The sequence below is a fragment of the Egretta garzetta genome, unplaced genomic scaffold, assembly GCF_000687185.1.
Source record: "Egretta garzetta isolate BGI_Z169 unplaced genomic scaffold, ASM68718v1 scaffold31, whole genome shotgun sequence".
In the NCBI taxonomy this organism is placed as follows: Eukaryota; Metazoa; Chordata; class Aves; order Pelecaniformes; family Ardeidae; genus Egretta; species Egretta garzetta.
In genome coordinates, this window is record NW_009258663.1 from 1,626,208 (window position 1) to 1,645,811 (window position 19,604).

The 19,604-nt window shown below is 38.3% G+C and overlaps 1 protein-coding gene across 3 annotated transcripts in view; it reads left to right on the plus strand.

The window, feature by feature from the left end:
• The window catches only part of ADGRL2 (adhesion G protein-coupled receptor L2), a 129,685-nt gene that overhangs the window by 94,022 nt on the left and 16,059 nt on the right, over window positions 1-19,604 (plus strand). For 2 of the 3 annotated variants that reach the window (XM_035903912.1, XM_035903913.1), the window contains exons 6-15: window positions 197-300; window positions 1,142-1,327; window positions 2,380-2,418; window positions 5,328-5,511; window positions 7,431-7,553; window positions 7,824-8,029; window positions 9,113-9,286; window positions 10,373-10,582; window positions 11,586-11,806; window positions 13,080-13,146. In XM_035903912.1, coding sequence (XP_035759805.1) covers window positions 197-300; window positions 1,142-1,327; window positions 2,380-2,418; window positions 5,328-5,511; window positions 7,431-7,553; window positions 7,824-8,029; window positions 9,113-9,286; window positions 10,373-10,582; window positions 11,586-11,806; window positions 13,080-13,146 — 1,514 coding nt within the window. The remainder of the gene's footprint in view (window positions 1-196; window positions 301-1,141; window positions 1,328-2,379; window positions 2,419-5,327; window positions 5,512-7,430; window positions 7,554-7,823; window positions 8,030-9,112; window positions 9,287-10,372; window positions 10,583-11,585; window positions 11,807-13,079; window positions 13,147-19,604) is intronic. The other variant, XM_009648434.2, reaches the window with a different exon arrangement.

Sequence of the window (19,604 nt, forward strand, 5' to 3'; positions counted from 1 at the left end):
TGGTACTTTTCACTGACTTTTTTTATTGCTGTTTGTAATCTACATTATTTCCTTACGTTTTTGTCAATTATTGTCAACTACTGCCATTAGCGGCATTCAGAATTTAACATTGCCTAGGAGCACAGGGTAGCCGATTTCCTGAATGCATGCAGAAAAATGGTTTCCATTTCACTGTACTTTTCTGCATCTGTTGTAGGAACTGCCTCGTATCTCTGCGTGGTCTTAACGGGAATGTGGAACCCCAAAGGCCCTGATCTTAGCAACTGCACCTCACACTGGGTAAATCAGCTGGCTCAGAAGGTTGGTTGAAACCTTTTAATCTGGTATACACTGGTGATTAAGGATTTTAACTCTGAGCATTAATAATTCAGTTTGTTGAAGCTGTCTTTATTACTCTGTGTTCATTTAAAGTCAAAGGAGTTATGTGTACTTTGCGTGCAAAGCGTTGGCCAACAGTTAGGTTCATATGTGTGTTTTGGTACGCTCTCCCTCTAAGTTCTTGGATTGGATCAGTGATTATTTGTTTTCATTGCTATGTAAAGTGAAGTAGCCTTGCTGGTGTTCAAAAAAAAACCCCACTATATTTGCTTAATAAATCAAATATTATAAATCATGCAGCAAAACCTGGTGTACAGCAAGGTTTTTTGGTTCAGGAAAAATTATACTGTAATAAATAGAATTTTGTCTGTGTGCATTAATAACAGTATGATTAGAGCACAGAGCCACTTTCTGTGTTTTCCCTCCCTACTGAGATTTACTAAGTTTATGAAAACCGGATAATTTGTTGTCAGTACCAGGCTACTTGACTTTCAAATGCCTCAAGCACTAGTATGAACAAATAGATTTCTTACTGTCTGATAATGGCAGTAAAATAAAAGTGAGGATGAATAGAAGATCTAGCCCAAAAGTCCCAGTCTGATTTCTGGTTTTGATGGCTGTTAAGAACTGCTTTTGTGTGTCACGGATCTAAGAACCTTTAATCTTCTGAGATAAAGAGAACGTTATTGGTCTCAATTAGTTGCAGATTTCAATGTATGTGCAAATGGTTATTTCACCACAACAAAGGTACAGGGGGAATTGGAATAAGGAGCCGCAAGCAGAACAAGGGATCCTGCTGAGATAATATAAATTGTCATTTCAGATCAGAAGTGGAGAAAATGCTGCTAGTCTGGCCAACGAACTGGCTAAACACACCAAAGGACCGGTCTTTGCTGGCGATGTTAGTTCATCAGTGAGGCTGATGGAGCAGCTCGTGGACATTCTGGATGCTCAGCTGCAGGAATTGCGGCCCAGTGAAAAAGACTCTGCTGGAAGGAGTTATAACAAGGTACACACCTCCTGTCATCTCCTCCTGCTGGGATAACCATTGCCCTTGGTTTTTTTATTTTTTTTCCTTTCAGAAATATTAATCTATACTTTGTTCCTGCGTGCTCATAGTTCTGGAATAAACATGTAGGAGAAAACAGCAGTAAATACACAGCGGAAAGTTGCAATTACCTTCTTTAGGGAATAAGATATAATTCACAATAGCTGACTGGTCCTAAAATACATAGCTGTGTTCCTTATTAAAATCTGGAATGCGTTATAACTAGTGTGAGGGAAATGGGCATTAGCTCTCAGAAATTCTGTAACAAATCAGCATGTTTACCCAGTGATCCTTTTAACCCCGAACATGTAATAAAACCAGTAGGATTCTGCATAGGTGCAGGGGTTTATTTTAATCTGACTTCCTGCAGAATAATAGCACTTTCTTAGCCTTTTCAAGACGCCAACATCACTTATAATTGATCTTTGTAAAAATGCCTTAATACGCATATCTAAACCACGAATAAGTGTTTTCTCCAGAATGATGTTCAGAGAAACATTTCAGAGAAAACGTGTGTCTCTGTGGTTTAAATACAAATCACAAGTGTTCTTACCATTCCTGTTTTTCTCAGAGGAAATGCTGTATTTCCCGGCCTCTTCCTTGCCTCAGCTTAGTCAACAAGCTACAAACGAAACATTTTTTGAGCCTCCTTTACAGAGAGAGCTCCATGGACTCCTCTGTTATCTTGGCAATAGTTTTATGTACGATCCCTAGCTGCCCTTAAAAGAGTTTTCCCAGAGACAGATCAAGCGCCCCCACAGGGGGATTTTCTCCTTTGACCTTTTCACACAAATCCCACCATTTGGGCAAAGATACCTGGGCACCTGTATGAAGGTTGGGGAAAAACGTTTCCTGTGTGATGGTTTTTTATAGTCATCTCTGGACAGAAGCTAGAATAATGTCCAGGCTATAGTTCAAATTCGGGATTTGAAACACCAGACTAATTTTTTTGGTATTTCTGAAGCTTTCCAGAATGTGTCTAACTTCTGATTTTCTTTTTTCTTACTAAAAAGCTCCAAAAACGAGAGAAGACATGCAGGGCTTACCTTAAGGTATCTCTCCTGTGCTGTCACCCTGCTTTCTCCCTGCTTCAGCAACCTGCCACGCTTTATCATCTTGCTGCATGATCCTATGTATTTCAGTCTTTGATAAATGTGTATTGTGCCCCATATCAGCTGTACAAATGTTGGCTTTACACAGGTATAACACTCAGAAAAAAAAAACCTAAAGATCAAAGTTTATACCTCTTTTACCTCAACTTGTTCAAAACTAAAAGAGCAGAACTGGTTATTATCTGAATTGGAAGTAACATCTCTCTCATAATACAACTTTCGGTAGAGGAAAAAGCTGGCAACTTAACAGAAATTACTTGAGCTTGGTAGTATTTTATATCAAAGACTGTTTAGAGTTAATTTGCTTGCATGAAAAATGTACATTATATAGCCTGCTTTGTTCTTTGTGTATTCTTATACCTAGTGAAATCACTCTTTCTTACAGTTTTAAGAGTTGTTACAAAGGCCAGATTCAGTGACTTCAGGATAAAACATAAAGACAAGCATTTCTCTAACTTTACTAGTAAAATGTGTGCCATGTGTCCCATTAACCAGGCTATACGGAAGGCATGTAACACGTTGCTACCCAATTTTCAGTTCCTTTCACCCGCTGTAGAATGGTTGTCTAGTGGCCAGCTCTTGCTCTGCAGTGCAACGCCAGTAGTGCCACCTCGCACCTCTGAAGGAGAGAAGAAAGACCTAGAACAGAGCGTGTCTGGCTCTGAAAAATTTTATTGCACGTTTTTTCAAAGTTTCTTTTAAAATACTGATTTTTTACTTGTACCTTCGAGATAAGATGTAGGCATGATTTTTGAAAAGAACTTTGAAGTACTTTGCCACATAATAAAATAATTCAGGCTCTTACTGAAGAGACATTTCTCTGTACAGGGCGCTTCTGTCATTTATCCTGCAGCCCAGGAACTGGATGGGAGATGTCCAGCTATGCAAAAATTTGACAAAAAGAGACAAAAGATCTGGAGAGAGATTCACTTCTCAGATAATAATAACTGTAATAGGTTTTTATTAGAAAATATTTTTTTTAATAGTAAAGGGAAATCCATCAGATACGGTTTGAGTAGACTCAGTCTTCATGCTTCATTTTCAATAGTAAACAGGACCATGAGAAGAGCAGTCATGGGGTTGCTCCAACAGCTGTGCCACGGGGGCTGCGTGGGCTTCCCACTGCCCGCTTGCCTCTGTCTGAGAGGAGAGAACGCCTCGGAAATGTTGCTGGGCAGGTGATCATTTTCCACAGGAAAAATGATCCCGTAGTAAATAAAAAGCCTTTCATATTACTGAATGCATACCATCGGCGCTATATGGAGATGCACAAGAAACCATAGCACAACCTTAATTTCCGACCGGTGTCATTTTCTGTAGGTCTCAAATGGGCTTCTCTGCTTAGATAAGACTAATAAACCTCTAGAAATTACAAATCAAAAGCTGACTTACACTATGCAAATGAAGCAAGTTCCCACTTTGTGACAGAGGATTCATTTGTACCTCAGATTAGAGGCTCCAATCTGTATTTCTTGGTGACTAATGAATCTGGCCTCTGCAGACCAATTTCTGTTCCACTCTAGTTAATGGCTGCAGCAGTATCAGTGCGAGCATTTTGACTATTCTGTCTCCCATTAGAGAAAGAAAAAAGGCTTTAATGCCACTTCGAAGTATCTTCCACCTGCCAGGAAGGTCGTGGTGGCTCACAATGCAGACAGAAAGAGGATATTAAAATGGATTAGGCTAATTAATCTTGCTCTGACAATAGCCTTGACCAACTTTTCCTATTCGTTTATTTGCACAATATAGTATTCCAGACCGACATCTTTCTATTTGTACAGTGCGTTCTGTTTCCATTCCCAGTGCTTTTAAATTGATCAAACAAATTATATATATGCTTAATGACACATTATGACTAGGTAAATGGGACAGAGTAAACAGGGTGTTTCAGCAATGCATGGCGTACTCAATGCACAGCATACTCAATGCACAGCTACATTATGCATTAATGTAAGAGCCTGCCTTCAATTGATTAACTGATTACTCTGATTGATTGGTTATTTTGTAAAAATAATGTAATCATGTCGCTGAATTCTTCTTCTTCCTTATTTACTGTTACTTTATATGCAGCTTAATGAACCTTAAAACGTGATGATAGAGTTGTTACAAGAAAGACTTCTTAAAATGGCAGCTTTATTCAGTTTTACAGTTTTGCCTTCCCCGATAACAGGGACAGTCAGTGGACATCTTGTTTGCTCTATCGATTTCCTTTTTTAACTGACCTTTGTGCAGGAATGGGAGTTAGTAATCTTTTTAAGTATCTACGAACAGGTACAGGAACAGGAGGGGGAGTGAGAGTGGACCGGGCTAATTTATATCCACTGAGTCAGCTTCATTTCATGCCTCCTGTAATAAAGAAGGCAGTTTGTCATAGACAAGTAGTTTACAGTGCTATGGCTGCATGAGTTGGGCTAAGTTTCCAGAAGGGTATTACTGTCATTTTAGCCTAAACTGCAGAATGCCAATTTTGGCATTAGTATTTTTAAACAGAAATTATACATTTTGACATTAACTTTAAGATGAAAGCTCCAGGCAAAACTTCCGGCATTTATTTTTACATTTTTCAGCACATTAATAAGACCGTCTTTATATCTGACGCGAGGCGAGTCAAATCTGCATGTTTACCACTTAGAGACCACACAATGCTAGTGGCTAACTGCACTTCTATTAATGCTAATCCAGCGAGAGGATGGAAAATATTTTTATGTTGAAAATAGTTTTCTAGTGCCATTAAATCACAGTAAACGATTCTGACAGTTAAGTATTATAATTGTCATCAGATAACGTTGGAAGTTTTCCCCAGCTGCCTAGGGCAATCAGACCTAATGATAGTTTTCTAATGAATGCAGGCAATTGTGGATACAGTGGACAACCTGCTCAGGCCTGAAGCTCTGGAGTCCTGGAAGGACATGAATTCTTCAGAACAAGCCCATGCAGCCACAATGCTACTCGATACATTAGAAGAAGGGGCTTTTGTCTTGGCTGATAATCTTCTAGAACCAACCAGAGTCTCAATGCCCACGGAAAATATCGGTAAGTAAATTTCTTTTCAAGCGTAATTTCAAGTGCTGTGCATTGCTTTGCACAAAATCAGGAAAAAATATTCCAGGTAGCAACATACTCTTTGAAAGCTGAGCTACACAACATTTGGTGGAAAGATAAATGCAGGGGAGACAGGCTTTTCTTGTTTGGTTCTTCAAAATTAGCATTCTTCTTTAGTGTCATTAATACAGTGTAAAATGGAAAGGAGTTGGTGTTGCAAAGTTGATTTACCACTGAAAAATCATTAGCAGAACGTATGGATATGAAGAGTGCTTAAACGGCAGAGTATGGATTTTTTGAGGTAACTGCTTTCTGCAGAGCTGCAGAAATGCTTTCCTTTTATATATAAACTGTTCCTAATGAATTTAAATTACTTTTTTGCAATGTACTCTGCCAGTTAAATATCTTAGGTGCTCAGAACATAGGCCAAATGTTTATATTAAACACGACTGCCTTCAGGTAAAAATGTGTTCAGTGAACTACATCTCCCATAATGCAGAATAGCTATGCTCCAGAGACTGCAAAATAGCTGAAGATAGTTGGAGCATAATTTGGAATTTAAGTGGTGACAGAGAAATGAAGGGGTTTGGTGTTAGAGATGTGCAAATATTGGTATGCAGGATGTGTTAAAGCAAAAACCATTGCTATGCATAAAATTAAAATTCCTTCACCTTATTACAGAGATTAATGTAGTCTCAGTGAGGTACAAGGAAGCTGAAAGTCTGGTAATTTGGGGGGTACCGAGATGGAGACTTGGAACAGACTGCAGAAATAAGACTCTTCACGTTTCAGTGTCTGCCTATTTGTAACTGTAGAAAATGATTCTGCCTGGTTTTTAGTTTGAGTAGGAAGATACTGGGAAAGGATGGGGAGAGGTGTTACAGTCTGTAATCAACGTAACTGCACCAGTTGTTTCTGAAGGAATGTGGGTAGAATCACAGAAAATCTCTCTCCGGACGTACACGAGCAGTTCCATGGAGCTCAGCAGACTGGTCTGTCTGAACATCACTTCTTGTGATAAGATGTCTTCAACTCATAGTAACACATTACTGATGCCATGCAAGACTGAATTCCCAGCGCACATGCACGTGTGGCTTAGAGAAGGAGAAATTGTTCCCTAATTTCATACCTTTTGTCAGCTTATAGCTTATAGACCAGTTCAATATAATGCAGATATTTGTCAACAAATTGACCACTCTGACCTATATGATTTTACATATCCAAGGGAATCCAGCCTCTGATGGTCATCCCATGAAAGCTTCCCAGTATACAATGTGCTATAAAATTAAAACTTAAGTAGGGCTGAGTGGCATATAAGTTTTCAATTTAAATATTTTTTTTTACCAGAAACAAAAAAACGGTTTCCTATAAACCTTAACACAGAATTAGATTTAGGAAAAAAATTAGAAATTTTTTTTTAGATAAGAATACACGGCATAAGTACATTTAGGTAGGCATAAGCATAGTTTAGTATTCATTTGCTGACTGTTTTAAAAACCCTTTCTATCTAAATCAATACTTAAAAGTACTAAATTTGTTAGCAGAGGATACTGCATAGATGTTAAGAGCTTCAAAATTAACATTTCTCTGCAACATGTGTGCGTGATGTTTTTAAGTGGATGTTTTGGGGGCACAAATTAAAACAAGGTTTGATGTCATGTTACAACTATTAAAGTGCTGGCATTTTAGCAGTGTGCACTACGTTTAGTTAAAGAAACCCTGAGTGCTTGAAACATGCAGTACAGACCTGTCTTACGGTGGCAAATGAGGACAGCAGTGTGAGAAAACGAAATAAAGAGTGAGGGGAAATACTGTTACCCAGCATATTGCAATCTGGCCAAGAGACTTTCTCTGCATTCTCCTTTTTTACCACTTTTTTTTTTTTTTCTTTTTTTCTCTGGTCTGCTTAGTTTTGGACGTTGCAGTGCTCATTACTGAGGGCCAGGTGCAGGACTTGAAATTTCCTCAGGGCAGTAAAGGAGGCAACTCGATTCAGCTCTCTGCAAGCACCGTGAAACAGAACAGCAGGAACGGTGAGTCTTGGGCACAGAGCGCTGAAACTCCATTAATTTTATAAAACCTACATTACCTCCCCTGGTTAAAATATTAAAACAAAACACAGCAAAACTGCTCTGTGGCTTTTTCTCGAACATCATGGGTACCTGGGCTTTTTTCTTCAAATCCATAGCCTGAAAATGCCTCTCTGTTTACTGATGCTTTACTGTCAGTTTATGAGAGTACAGGTTGCCGTCTTTCTGTAGACCTCTGTGGCGTGATGGTGGGATTTTTTTTTTGTTTTGTAGGATTAGCCAAACTGGTTTTCATCATTTACAAAAGTTTGGGGCGTTTTCTCAGTACTGAAAACGCCACCATAAAGCTAGGCAGCGACTTTGCTGGGCGGAATAGCACGATCGCAGTCAACTCCCACGTCATTGCAGCCTCTATCAACAAGGAGTCTAGCCGGGTGTACCTGACTGATCCTGTGCATTTTACGCTGGAACACATTGATGTGAGTTATGCTAATGAATTAATGGGAAGGTCATAAAATCAGCAAGAGAGGAAAGCAATGCAGAAAAAATAACCTTTTTTCCATTTGAATTTTAAATGTTGGACTAGGTCAGAGACACAAGCTTAGTTAAGTCTATGAACATAAAATTAAATGAGCCTGGTTCAGTGATTATTAGAACTTAAGTGTATTCTTAATGAAAGCTAATTCAGTAATCAACATGAAAATGTAAATGACTAATTTGTTTCTAACTGAAAATTAACTCTTACCTTAGTAGCAGGGTAGAAAATAACTTTTAACATTCTTGATGAACTGATGCAGCAAGTTTTAATGACAATTTAACTTTTTACATTAATTTTGGACCAAGTTCTGGAAGCCTATACAAATTGTGTAAATGCATTTATTCAGTGAAGAATAAAGTACTATAATTTGGTTCATTATACTTTAAATTTATGTATATTTTCTTCATGGTAATTATTTCATGTGTTTCTTTGCTTGTTAGTTTGGTCCTTTCTGTTTTCATGTCTCACATGGGAAAAGTAAATAATCACTGATGTGACAGAGAAAATATGGTTGGATTTTCATCTCATTTTGCCTCTTTTTATAAATCTGTTTTGATTGTTTCTAATCAAAATAGATAGGCATTGAGGAGTGAACCTTTTCCTGATATCTATTCACACGACTTTGGCCTGACCAAAGGTGAAAATAAAAGGAAAAAAACGATATTTTCAAATTCTCAATTACAAGAAAAATATCTTCAGAATAAATTTACAGTCCTAATTTTGCAGAAAGCAAAAATGGCTATAATGTACCATCAGCGCATAAAATCGTAAGATGGAAATTGTAATTGTTTAAAATTGGGTCTACAGTAATTGAGACTACACTTTAGAGTGTTTCGGACTATAAAGTCCCTTTTAAACTAGATGTCTTCCTTGTATAACATAGTCCACAATTTTGCTGATGAAAAACTTTATTGTCCGAAACATGCAAAGTTTAATCTAAATTACCCTTTACACATATTAAACAATTGTTATTGCCATCTTAGTGTGTAAAATCCTCATTTTACATTATGCTTTTATCTCCCAGCCTGACAATTATTTCAATGCAAATTGTTCCTTCTGGAACTACTCAGAGAGGACTATGATGGGATACTGGTCAACTCAAGGCTGCAAACTGGTTGACACAAACAAAACTCACACAACGTGTGCTTGCAGTCACCTAACCAACTTTGCAATTCTCATGGCTCATCGGGAAATTGTGGTAGGTAATGACGTTTCCAGCCATCGGCAGGGAACAAATGTTTAAAGATTTAGCTTTAAATTTTTAGCAAGACCCAAAATTGCTGGAGTTTCTTTGGTATTTATAGCTTCTACCCACTCTTCCCGAATCAGTTTGCTTTCTGTAGTGCTTTTATTCCTCACCCATAAAGTTACAAGCAAAATAACAGGAAAGAAAAACAAGGCAGGACAAGAATTTACTTCAAGTCGTGTTTTAAAGTTACTGAACAACTTTACAACTGTTTTACAGATTTCCCCTCAGTACCGCTGGAGAGTATCTGCAGGGGCAGCTGTGCAGGCTGTTCCCTGGAAGCACAAGTACCAGCTCTCCTTAGAGTAGGAAGGTCAAGAAGCTTCCATACCGGTTGTTTAAATGCTTCTTCATACTCTGAAATTTTGTTGTCTTGTTAAAGTACTTACTGGATGTCAGGGGGCCCGGAGCATGCAATATTTGCAAGGATGTGAGACTTCTCATAAAGCCATTGTATTCAGAAAGGTCACTGAAAAGATAATCAAGATGACAAAAGTGATTCCGTCGCGACTAAAGCAAGGAACCTTCGCAACTAAAGCAAGGAACCTTCTTTAGCTAAACGTGAGATTAGAGCTGGAATTACATGCGTAGCATATTCTGGATTTTGTCCCAACTGGTGTGTAAATCATTGCTTTCTTCTCCGCTGTGGAGTTGCGGGTCTGTAGGAAAGAACATGTCCTCTTATAGGAAGTTCCAGGGAAAGCTCTCCTCTTTGCATCAGACCCTAAGTGGCACTTTCAGAATGTTATATTTCTCTACTTGTTCTTGTCTGACAAGTTTACAGCGAGCCATAGGAAAAGTAAAAATGCTCTCTGATCTGGCTAAAAAAGTCACATTTTCCTCTCAGACCTGCTCCTCTTCTACTTACCCTAATCTTCCTCTTCTGGAAAGCTGACCTGAGACTGAGAAATTACTGAGTACATTTTGCCCATCTCATGTAACGAACAAGTAACTTTCTGGATGCTACCTGTGAAAATAGTTTTTTGTTTATACTCATAAAGAGTCATATTAATTTTCTCCATTCTTGGTTATTTCTAGTACAAAGATGGAGTGCACGAATTGCTCCTCACTGTCATCACCTGGGTGGGAATTGTCATCTCTCTTGTTTGCCTGGCCATCTGCATCTTCACATTCTGTTTTTTCCGTGGCCTGCAAAGTGATCGTAACACTATTCACAAGAACCTTTGTATCAACCTATTCATTGCTGAGTTCATTTTCCTAATAGGCATCGATAAGACGGAGTACAAGGTAAGTTTTCTCTGTGTGTACTGATCTTGTTCTTTGACATGACTGTTTGAAATGGATTTGAATTAAAACATGACAACACTGCCAAGCTTTCAGTATTCTGACACAGCAAGGCTGAAATAAAAGCTCAGTGTGAAAATAAGATAGACATGTTCATAAATAGTATTTACATCCATCAAAAATATCACTGTGGCCTTAATTTCCCACTTACTGCAATGTTTTTCATTTTCAGTTGAGAAACATTGGTTATTAATGAAGCAGGTGGTTAAACTTTTGAAAGAGGAGATGAAATTAGATGTTGATGTGCTAGGAACGTATATGTTTTCTCTATATATTCATATGTCCCAACAGCTATTGACTACTTTTTTTGTGTATAGATGTATACATAGGTATAGAGCCTTATCTATACACATTTTATGCATTTTTTACAGTGCACATTCCTGCAGGGTTTTTTGGCAGTATTGGTGAAATTGATTCTGAAATGATTCATTGGGTTGAAATCTAATAATTCAGTATAGTTTCATCCAGAACTCAGCCAAAGGGGAGAGAATTCAGACTGATAACTATTACGACAGTAGAAACTTCCAAATTACAGCAGATAAAAATGGCTTGATGGCCTCTTCATAATTTTAAATAAGCGGTATTACATTATGCATCTAGAATCAACTGTTCATGTCTCAGGTTATCTAAACTGTAAGTCCTAAAACCCTATCAGATTCAAAATTAAGGAGTTGCTTATAAAATTGAAAAGTCCACTCTTATAATTGAAAACTGGGGGATGAGGGCGCGATTTCCTTATCTTCATTCACACTGTTCAGCTAATTTACTTTCTGTAGCTTCTGAGCACACATTAGTATTTTCATATGTTTTCAGGTAGGGAAAATGCTCCTGAATTTGTGAAAGATCTCCGATAGAAGTATATGCAGTTCTATTACACACTATTTAATTGGAAATGTGATGATGTGAAGATTGTGCGGTTTATATTTCCATCTCTTTTTCTTTGCAGATTGCATGCCCAATATTCGCAGGTCTCTTACACTTTTTCTTCCTGGCAGCCTTTGCCTGGATGTGTCTAGAAGGAGTGCAGCTTTATCTAATGTTAGTAGAAGTATTTGAAAGTGAATATTCTAGGAAGAAGTACTATTATGTTGCTGGCTACCTCTTCCCTGCTACAGTAGTTGGTGTCTCAGCAGCTATTGACTATAAGAGCTACGGAACAGAGAAAGCGTAAGTAATTGCAAGTGACCTGAGTGTTTTTCAAGTGAATAATTTTTTAAAGCCTGTTAGCTGTCAGAGGGTCCCTGACAGACTAAAATACCATCTGAAAGCTTTATTGGTAAGAGAATGGCAATGCTGTGCACAAATTACAATCAAGTCTTTTGTAATTCTCTAGGTTCAGAGGATTTGTACTCTAGAGAGACCAATTCTAAATTATGGTCTTTCTTTTAACACAAAAGATTGACCTGAAACAAATTGAAAAAGTAAATAACTTTTTGGCCTCAAATGTATATTAAGTAAAAATTCTCAACTTAAAGTATCTGACAGGCCTAACCACCCAGTTTTAAGCTAATGCTTCATTAGGTCTCTTTGTTCAACTGTCCCTCTAGCTAACTCTTGTCCTGAATTACGACAGTACAATATTCCAACCCATATGTTTCACTTTGATAATGTTTTATCAGGCGAGTAGAGCAGGATTAAAATTAGCCACTGCCTTTTATTTACGAAAATACAGATATAGGTAGAAAGTGACAGAAGGTAGACAGAAAACATTTCTGAGGATTTGAGTTGCTGGAGGCATCAGTTTGCCTTCCAATAGTGTTTACTTTGTCCTTTGATGAAATTAGTTACAGAATGGGAAGATACTGTTGACTACAAGAAAGCTGCTTGATTTTGCTACTGATGAAAGACAAATAAGAGCAATTCAGCAGGGAACTGGGCTGTACAAAAAACAAATCGCTAAGTGAAGTCAGCCCTAATAGGTTTACACGTCATTTAGTCTGATATCATATGTATTCTTTCTCTACTTTTCAACTCCCGGTTGGGGCATTTTATTTATACCGTGTTGTTTTTCAGCAGAACATGGCATCTGAGCATTCTCTGTCTCATATTCCTCAGGAGTAAGCACTTTGCCTATGATACACAGTTAAAAGCAGATTTTGAAGATTACATGGAAAAATATTTACTGATGTTAGATTCATTAGTCCATGATAGCACCTGTGACCAAACCTTTTGGCTGAAAGGAGAGCGAGCTCATTTTGGTTTTGTTTCTATGTTAGCTATTCCTGATGATGTATTTTCAAGTTCAATAGTGTTACTAAACAGGGCTCATCAGAAGAGTTTCAGGTTAGGAAAAATTGTCCATGGACTTAGTGATTCTGTGCAATGTTTATCACTGTTTACTGTCAAGATGTTAGTTCAAGAGGTATTTTTGCACTTTGCATTTATTGAATTGCGATGCTAGTGCAATCGTTCACTTTTCATTCTCTTTCTTCCATGATAGTTGCTGGCTCCATGTAGATAACTATTTTATCTGGAGTTTCATTGGACCTGTTACCTTCATTATTCTGGTAAGAACTTTTTTTTTCCTTTCCTTTCAAGTTGCCTCACAGCAAAGTTAAAAAGACTGAATAACGTCAGTCAATACTATCCTTATTCACAAGACATTTCATGAAAATGCTTATAAACAATTTGTAATGTGACCAATGGTTATATAAATGTTTAGAAATCTTTTAAAGAGTGCTGACAAAATGATTAATTGTCAAAGCTGTGGTGGCACTTCAGCACAGCCATTTTTTCCTAATGGCTTGAACTCTGAAGGTCGTATTGACATGTGTAGTCATATGAAAAATCAATGAAGTACTAAACACAGGGGTTTTTTTAAAGGAACTATTATTATTGCTTTCAATTGAGTCACTATTGTACACGTTCCAGAATTTAACTGCTAATTATCCAACATAATTATCTCAAAAGGATGTTCTAATGCATTGGATAATTAAGTAAATCTTCTATTTCATTACACTTACACAGTATTTGTATGTGTATTTGCATACACATATGCATATTTTTCCATGACTACTTCTGTGTGTGTATTTATGCTACATGTAATGTATGTCAGACATACAAGTTCATCTGCTTTAGTATAAATAATGGAATATTACGTAACCAGTAGAAAGCATATCCACGTTCTTGCAGTCATTTGAGTAAAGTCGTTGTACGCACGCACACCCATCTGTACACCCACAGCTGCGTGCCCCATTGTCCGTTTCGGATTGAATGTTGTGTTCGTACATCAATTATTCAGGTAAAAAGCTCATAGTCATCTGTCAACTCAGGGAAAAAACATCTCCCTGTTATTTCAGACTAATAATACCAACACTGCACAGCATAGGAATTTGGAAGGCAAGTGAATGCAAGATGTGCATTTTCACTCACCTTGTTCTCCTCTGCTAGTTCAGTGTCTTTAAAGCCTGGCTATACTTGGGAAATATTCTAGAAGGCTGGTGCTGGGGACGTAGGCTGTGTGCATAGAGAGCTTTTCTCATAACTGGTGATAGTTTGGAAGGATGAATTAATTTGTTTTCATGCTCTTGAAAGTCTAAATAGTTACTTGTTCCCCTGCCTTTATACCGTAGTAGAGTTGTGAAATGTTAACAGAAGTTCAGTTCCCTTGAATTTCCAAATTCAGGAATTGTATTTTGTCATTACGATGTTTTCAGCCTGAAGCACATGCATCAGGCATAATTTTCAAATTTTTGACTTTCATAGATGTATATGCCAGATGTACTTTTTCAACACTTTTTGTAGCTTATAGTTTACGTTACTTCTCCATGTAAAAATAATCTGATACTTTGATTATGGAACTTCCTATGAAAAATGTACCTGGCCAATCTTTTGTAGGTACTCTATTCCTTCCTGGTATCTTCTATATTGAAATAAGCTTATGTATATTTAGGTTGGTTTTACTCTCCGTTTATATCAAAAACTACTTCAATCCTTGAGCAGTTGCTTAAGAAACTATAGTTGTGCAGTGTAGAAGTTGCTTGAGTTCATTGGCATATTTTCAAAGAAATCGGCGTAGATGCCAAAACTCATCTGTGTATGAGTTGAGTTAGAAAAATTACAGTGTTTGTAAGATTTAAGTATAGACCATAATAATTGTACAGAGTTTATTCCTAATACATTTAAATTAAATCAAGTCTCAGGATGATAGGGATTCTTTTTTAATTAAGCCTACAATTACAATTGAAAGATATACTTAGTATTTTCAATATGATAGACAATATTTTTGAAGAGAAAGTTATTTCTTGGTGTTGTTGTAATCTTTACTGGGAAATTGTTCTAGGTTGCATGCCACAATAGTTCAGTTACCTCAAGTCTGATTGTGTGGTGATAATTTTGCTTTTTGTGTCTAGCTTTTTATTTTATTGTTACTGGGACTATTTTGCTAAGTCACCTCTATTTCTCTCCCTTGCTTTAAAATAATATTTCACGTGGGGAGCTTGGGGCATTGCTGACGGCTTTTTCACTTCCTCATAACCAGGTCAGAGTGAGAATAGAGGTGAAGGACATTTAATCATATTGACCATGTACAGACATAGTTCACTATTATTTACTGGCCATGACATTATTATCCTCCAGCAAATCATTTAGGCTGAGACGCAAAAGGCCTTTGGGAGCAGTATTCCCAACTTCAAAAATATGAAACAGCAGGTAGCAATCACAGCACAGTTCCTGGGAGTAATTCTTCTCTAGCAATTGCTTTGCCCTCTAATCGTCCCAACTGAGAAAGCAAGAGAGACTGGAGGAAGAAGTGTGAGAAGTGTAATGGCTGAAAAATAATATGTCACGTGCAGTGTAACCGAAGAGCCGTGTTTGTAGCGTAGCTTGCTTAGTGTCAGCATTTCACCTTGGCAAGCTTTTTAACATGTTGATCAAATCACTTTTGTGATTCTCAGTTTAATAGTACTGTCAGTGCACATAAACTCTTTTTTGACAATATTGCTTACTACTTCAATTCACAATTTTTTCTCTGAGTTTATAAGCATTTGCACTTGTATCTGTATACGGGTTTGCACAAAATAAGGATGGGAAGTATAGGGGGAAAGTGTGAAGTTCCTTCTGAGGAGCTTTCAACTTCACAATTTCCATAGCCTGTCATGCCTTTGGGCCACCAGGGTTATTATATCTATGAGAAAGGAGCATGTAAGTAATGAGCGGTGGGAAACCATTAGTATGCCTGAAATGGTTTAATGAAAGCTTGGATCATGATACGTCAGGAGCTGTTCTTATCATTTGGACAGCTCCATCTGCATCTTTAATAATTAATTCAGTTCAGTAAGAGTTCAACGTGCACCCTCATTTAGAAGCCTTCTTCAGAGAGCACCTCTCTCGCTGCCGGTCCCAGAGAGAAATAGGCTTCTGCATGGCTAAGAGCAAAGATCTGGAGATACAAGAGCAGTTTTAGAGCTGCATTTGCCAGGTAACAAAAGCTCCGGGGAGTTCAAGAAGGGTCAGAACATGTGCAGTTCAGCTAGGTTACTTCAGAGTGGTGTTTCTGTTCTTCTGTCTTATCATATCCATGTCAGCACTGCAGGCTGTGTGGAATGAATTTTAAGCTGCTAAGCTCAGGCGGACGTGATTCAATTGAGCAGGTTGATGGCTATAAAACAAACAGTGCACTCCTGTAATCTGTGGTCAGAAAAGCCTGAGCATTTTGACTTCTATGTAGATCCATATTCATTGAGATCCAAGGAACGGGTGATGTTGGTTTGACTTTAATTCAGCCAAAACCACTGGAGTTTGCTTCTCGCAGATGGAGCCAACATATTAGGCTACCGAAGGTTGTTCAAGCAAAAATTCCTAGGATGCCCTGTTTCATTAACATAAGAAAGATAGTTTCTTTTTTCACTCAGGTTGAGGCATTATTTCACCAAAGTCAGTGGACACATACATACAGATCCACGCATAATCCAGTTCCGCATATGAAAATGGGCTGTATTTGTAAGCTTATGTATATAAATAATACGTGTATATCTTTGTGTGGTAGGCACTTGATAAATGGTATTTATCTATTGCTCACAGGGGGAAATTTATCATAATTATTGCAAAATATAGCTTTATCTGGCTACTAATTCATTGTCCCTGCAACGAATTCCAATCAATTAGTCTTCTGTGCAGGTTATTATATCCACTTTTTTAAAAACTTAATTTGACTTAAAGACACTACCTCTCTCAAAATGACATAGGTTTCAGGTGCCAGAAAGACACAATTTCTACTTACACCATTTTTCATGTCTTGTACCTTCTGATTTCCAAGCCAGAAATTGCCCTCTGTGTATTGGCTATGAATGAAGCATGATCTTCCAGGGTGCTGGATTTGATTATTACTGTAAAAATTCTTCAAATTTTATATTTTAAAGTAGTTGCTTTTTATTTCTTAATCCATATCTAATTGTCTGTCTTTCACTCCAATTATACTTGTCATATTAAGAGACAAGTAGGAACTGGTATTTTAAAAGGTGGTGAAATTATTTTTTTTCACTTTTACATACATTTCTAAAATCAGAGTATAGATTAAGCTAGTTCTCTATGTAATCCAGTATCCTGTCCCTTATAGTGGATAATATATTTTAGAAATTACAGTGAAACCCTAGTATAAACATCAATTAAATACTATCAATCCAAGTTTTTGCTTATTTTTATCAGCTGCTGTTTTAAGAGATCTCACATTATAGCTCCACCTACTGTAACTGTGTGTTTTGTCACTCTCGGTGTCACAGCAGCAGCTTCAAATCCAAACATGATGCCTGTCCAGGCTTTTTTATCAAGGGTATAATTTCGTGACTGTTTGAGATGTATACATTGTAGCTCTGTGTGTGTTTACATGATGCATTTGTATTTTCTATTGTCATTGAAGGAGAGCCGTACTGTTCAGGCGCAGGTTTTGGTTCACCTGGGGTGGATGCAGGCCAGTTGTCAGGATGAGTCCCAGCCACTCACTAGCCCTTTATGTTACGTGAAGTGATGAGAAAGTCGACATTGTCAAAGGCCCATTTTTTTCCCTTACAAGTTTCAAAAAGCCCATGTTTCCATTCATGTGGGCCTTTAGCTGACCCTAGAGTACCTCGTGTTTGTGGTGAGGATTCTTCTTAAGGAAAGGTGTCCTTCTCAGACCATCTGTCAAGCTTGGAAAAGGTCTACAGATTCATTTGCTTAGATCAGTAACAGTTCATTTCTCAAACAGTCATGAAGCAATTCGGTTGCAGGTCCAACCTCCTGCTCAAAACAGGCTCAGCTCTGAGCTCAGACCGGGTTGCTCAGGGCTGAAAAAGCTTTTGTTACACAAAGTTGGTACAAATGAATGCAAGAGCACTAAGTTTGTTTCCTTCTCCCCCCAGGTATTTCTCACCAAGAAAAGTAATTCAGCCATTCCTTCTAAAGGCAATTACTCTCCAACAAGTTCCCTTCCCTTCCCTCACTTGGTGTCTTGTGTAATATAGTGGCAGGATGCCCAACAGTCTTTAACTCATGAGTTCCCCCCAAACAGTTTCTAGATGACGGAGCAGTAAGGGAGCCGAAAGAGAATCTATGGAAAGGTTTGGTTACAGTATTTGTAAGGGTGCACAATAGGCTTTTGGTAATGATAGAGTGTGTAACAGAGATGCCAGCCTGTTGGAACAAGCAGCAAACCATGGTCTTTTGACTGCTGAAACTGAAAACTATGCAATATTTCACAGTGATGGAGAAACAAGTATCATATGCTCTGTTGTCATAGTTACATTGTCTTCAAGGTACAGTATTTTGATTTTTTTTGCTTTTTCCCCACTTCTTTTCTTGGAGGGACTTTTTCAGCTACTGTGATACAGCATTATTATTTCTGTGGGCTGCTTCTGGGGTACCTAAATTAGAATTAAAGTGTCTATTAAGAAACTGCTATGTACAGTTATTCCCTAGACCAGTACAGACAGAGCTGAGTATCTCCATAAAACCTGCTTAACACACTGGAGCTTGGCTCAGGCTCTGGGGTAGGGCCATGTCTGCTTGGATGTCACCGAAGGAACCTCAGTACGTAAATACAAGCTTTTGTTTTTCACACGTCAAACCAGCACTTCAGTCGTACAAAGAATCAGAGGATAAAACCCTCTCATTTCATAAGGCAATCATTTATGGGCTAAGCCATGTCTATGAGTTTTTGATCCAAGAACGATGTTGCTAGTACAATGCAGGATACTCCAGGGTAGCTACTTAGGCAAGGATTAGCTTCCAGCTGTGCTGTAAATACTGTTCTGAACTGGATTGTGCACTCCCAGTTGCATAGGTTGCAGCCAACGTTGATTTACATGTTAGGATTGGCATGAGGCATGTCTCTTAGCTCTTAATCTGTTTGTTTTCACAGAAAGTAAATCTAAGTTACATTTTTTTAAGCAGGCTGGAGAAGTTCATGTTATGTGAGCTACCAAAATGTGCAAGAAACTTTTTCAAATACGGAAGAAGAAAGTCTGCCTGCAGAGGCGTGGAACTGAGGGTCAGGTCATGGGCAGAGCCCTTGCCCTGTGTCCCGTGCAAAGGCCAGGGAGAGAAGCAACTTCTTTTCACACCCAAGTAACTTCCGCAGTACAGTGGAAACCTAGATAAGAGGAACGAAGGGATCACAATGTGTCGTGGTTTAACCCTGGCCAGCAGCTAAACCCCACCCAGCCGCCCGCTCACTCCCCTGCGGTGGGATGGGGGAGAGAACCGGAAGGGGTCTCGCTTCTAAGTGAGAAAACTCATGGGTTGAGATAAGGACATTTTAATAAGTAAAGCAAAAGCCACATACACAAGCAAAGCCAAACAAGGGATTCATCCCTGCTGCCCACCGGCAGGCAGGTGCTCAGCCATCCCCAGGGCGTAACGGTGACTTGGGAAGATGAATGCCATCACTCCCAACATCCCCGTCCCCCCCTTCTTCTTCCCCCAGCTCTATATGCTGAGCATGCCGTCATATGGTGTGGGATACCCCTGGGGTCAGTAGGGGTCAGCGGTC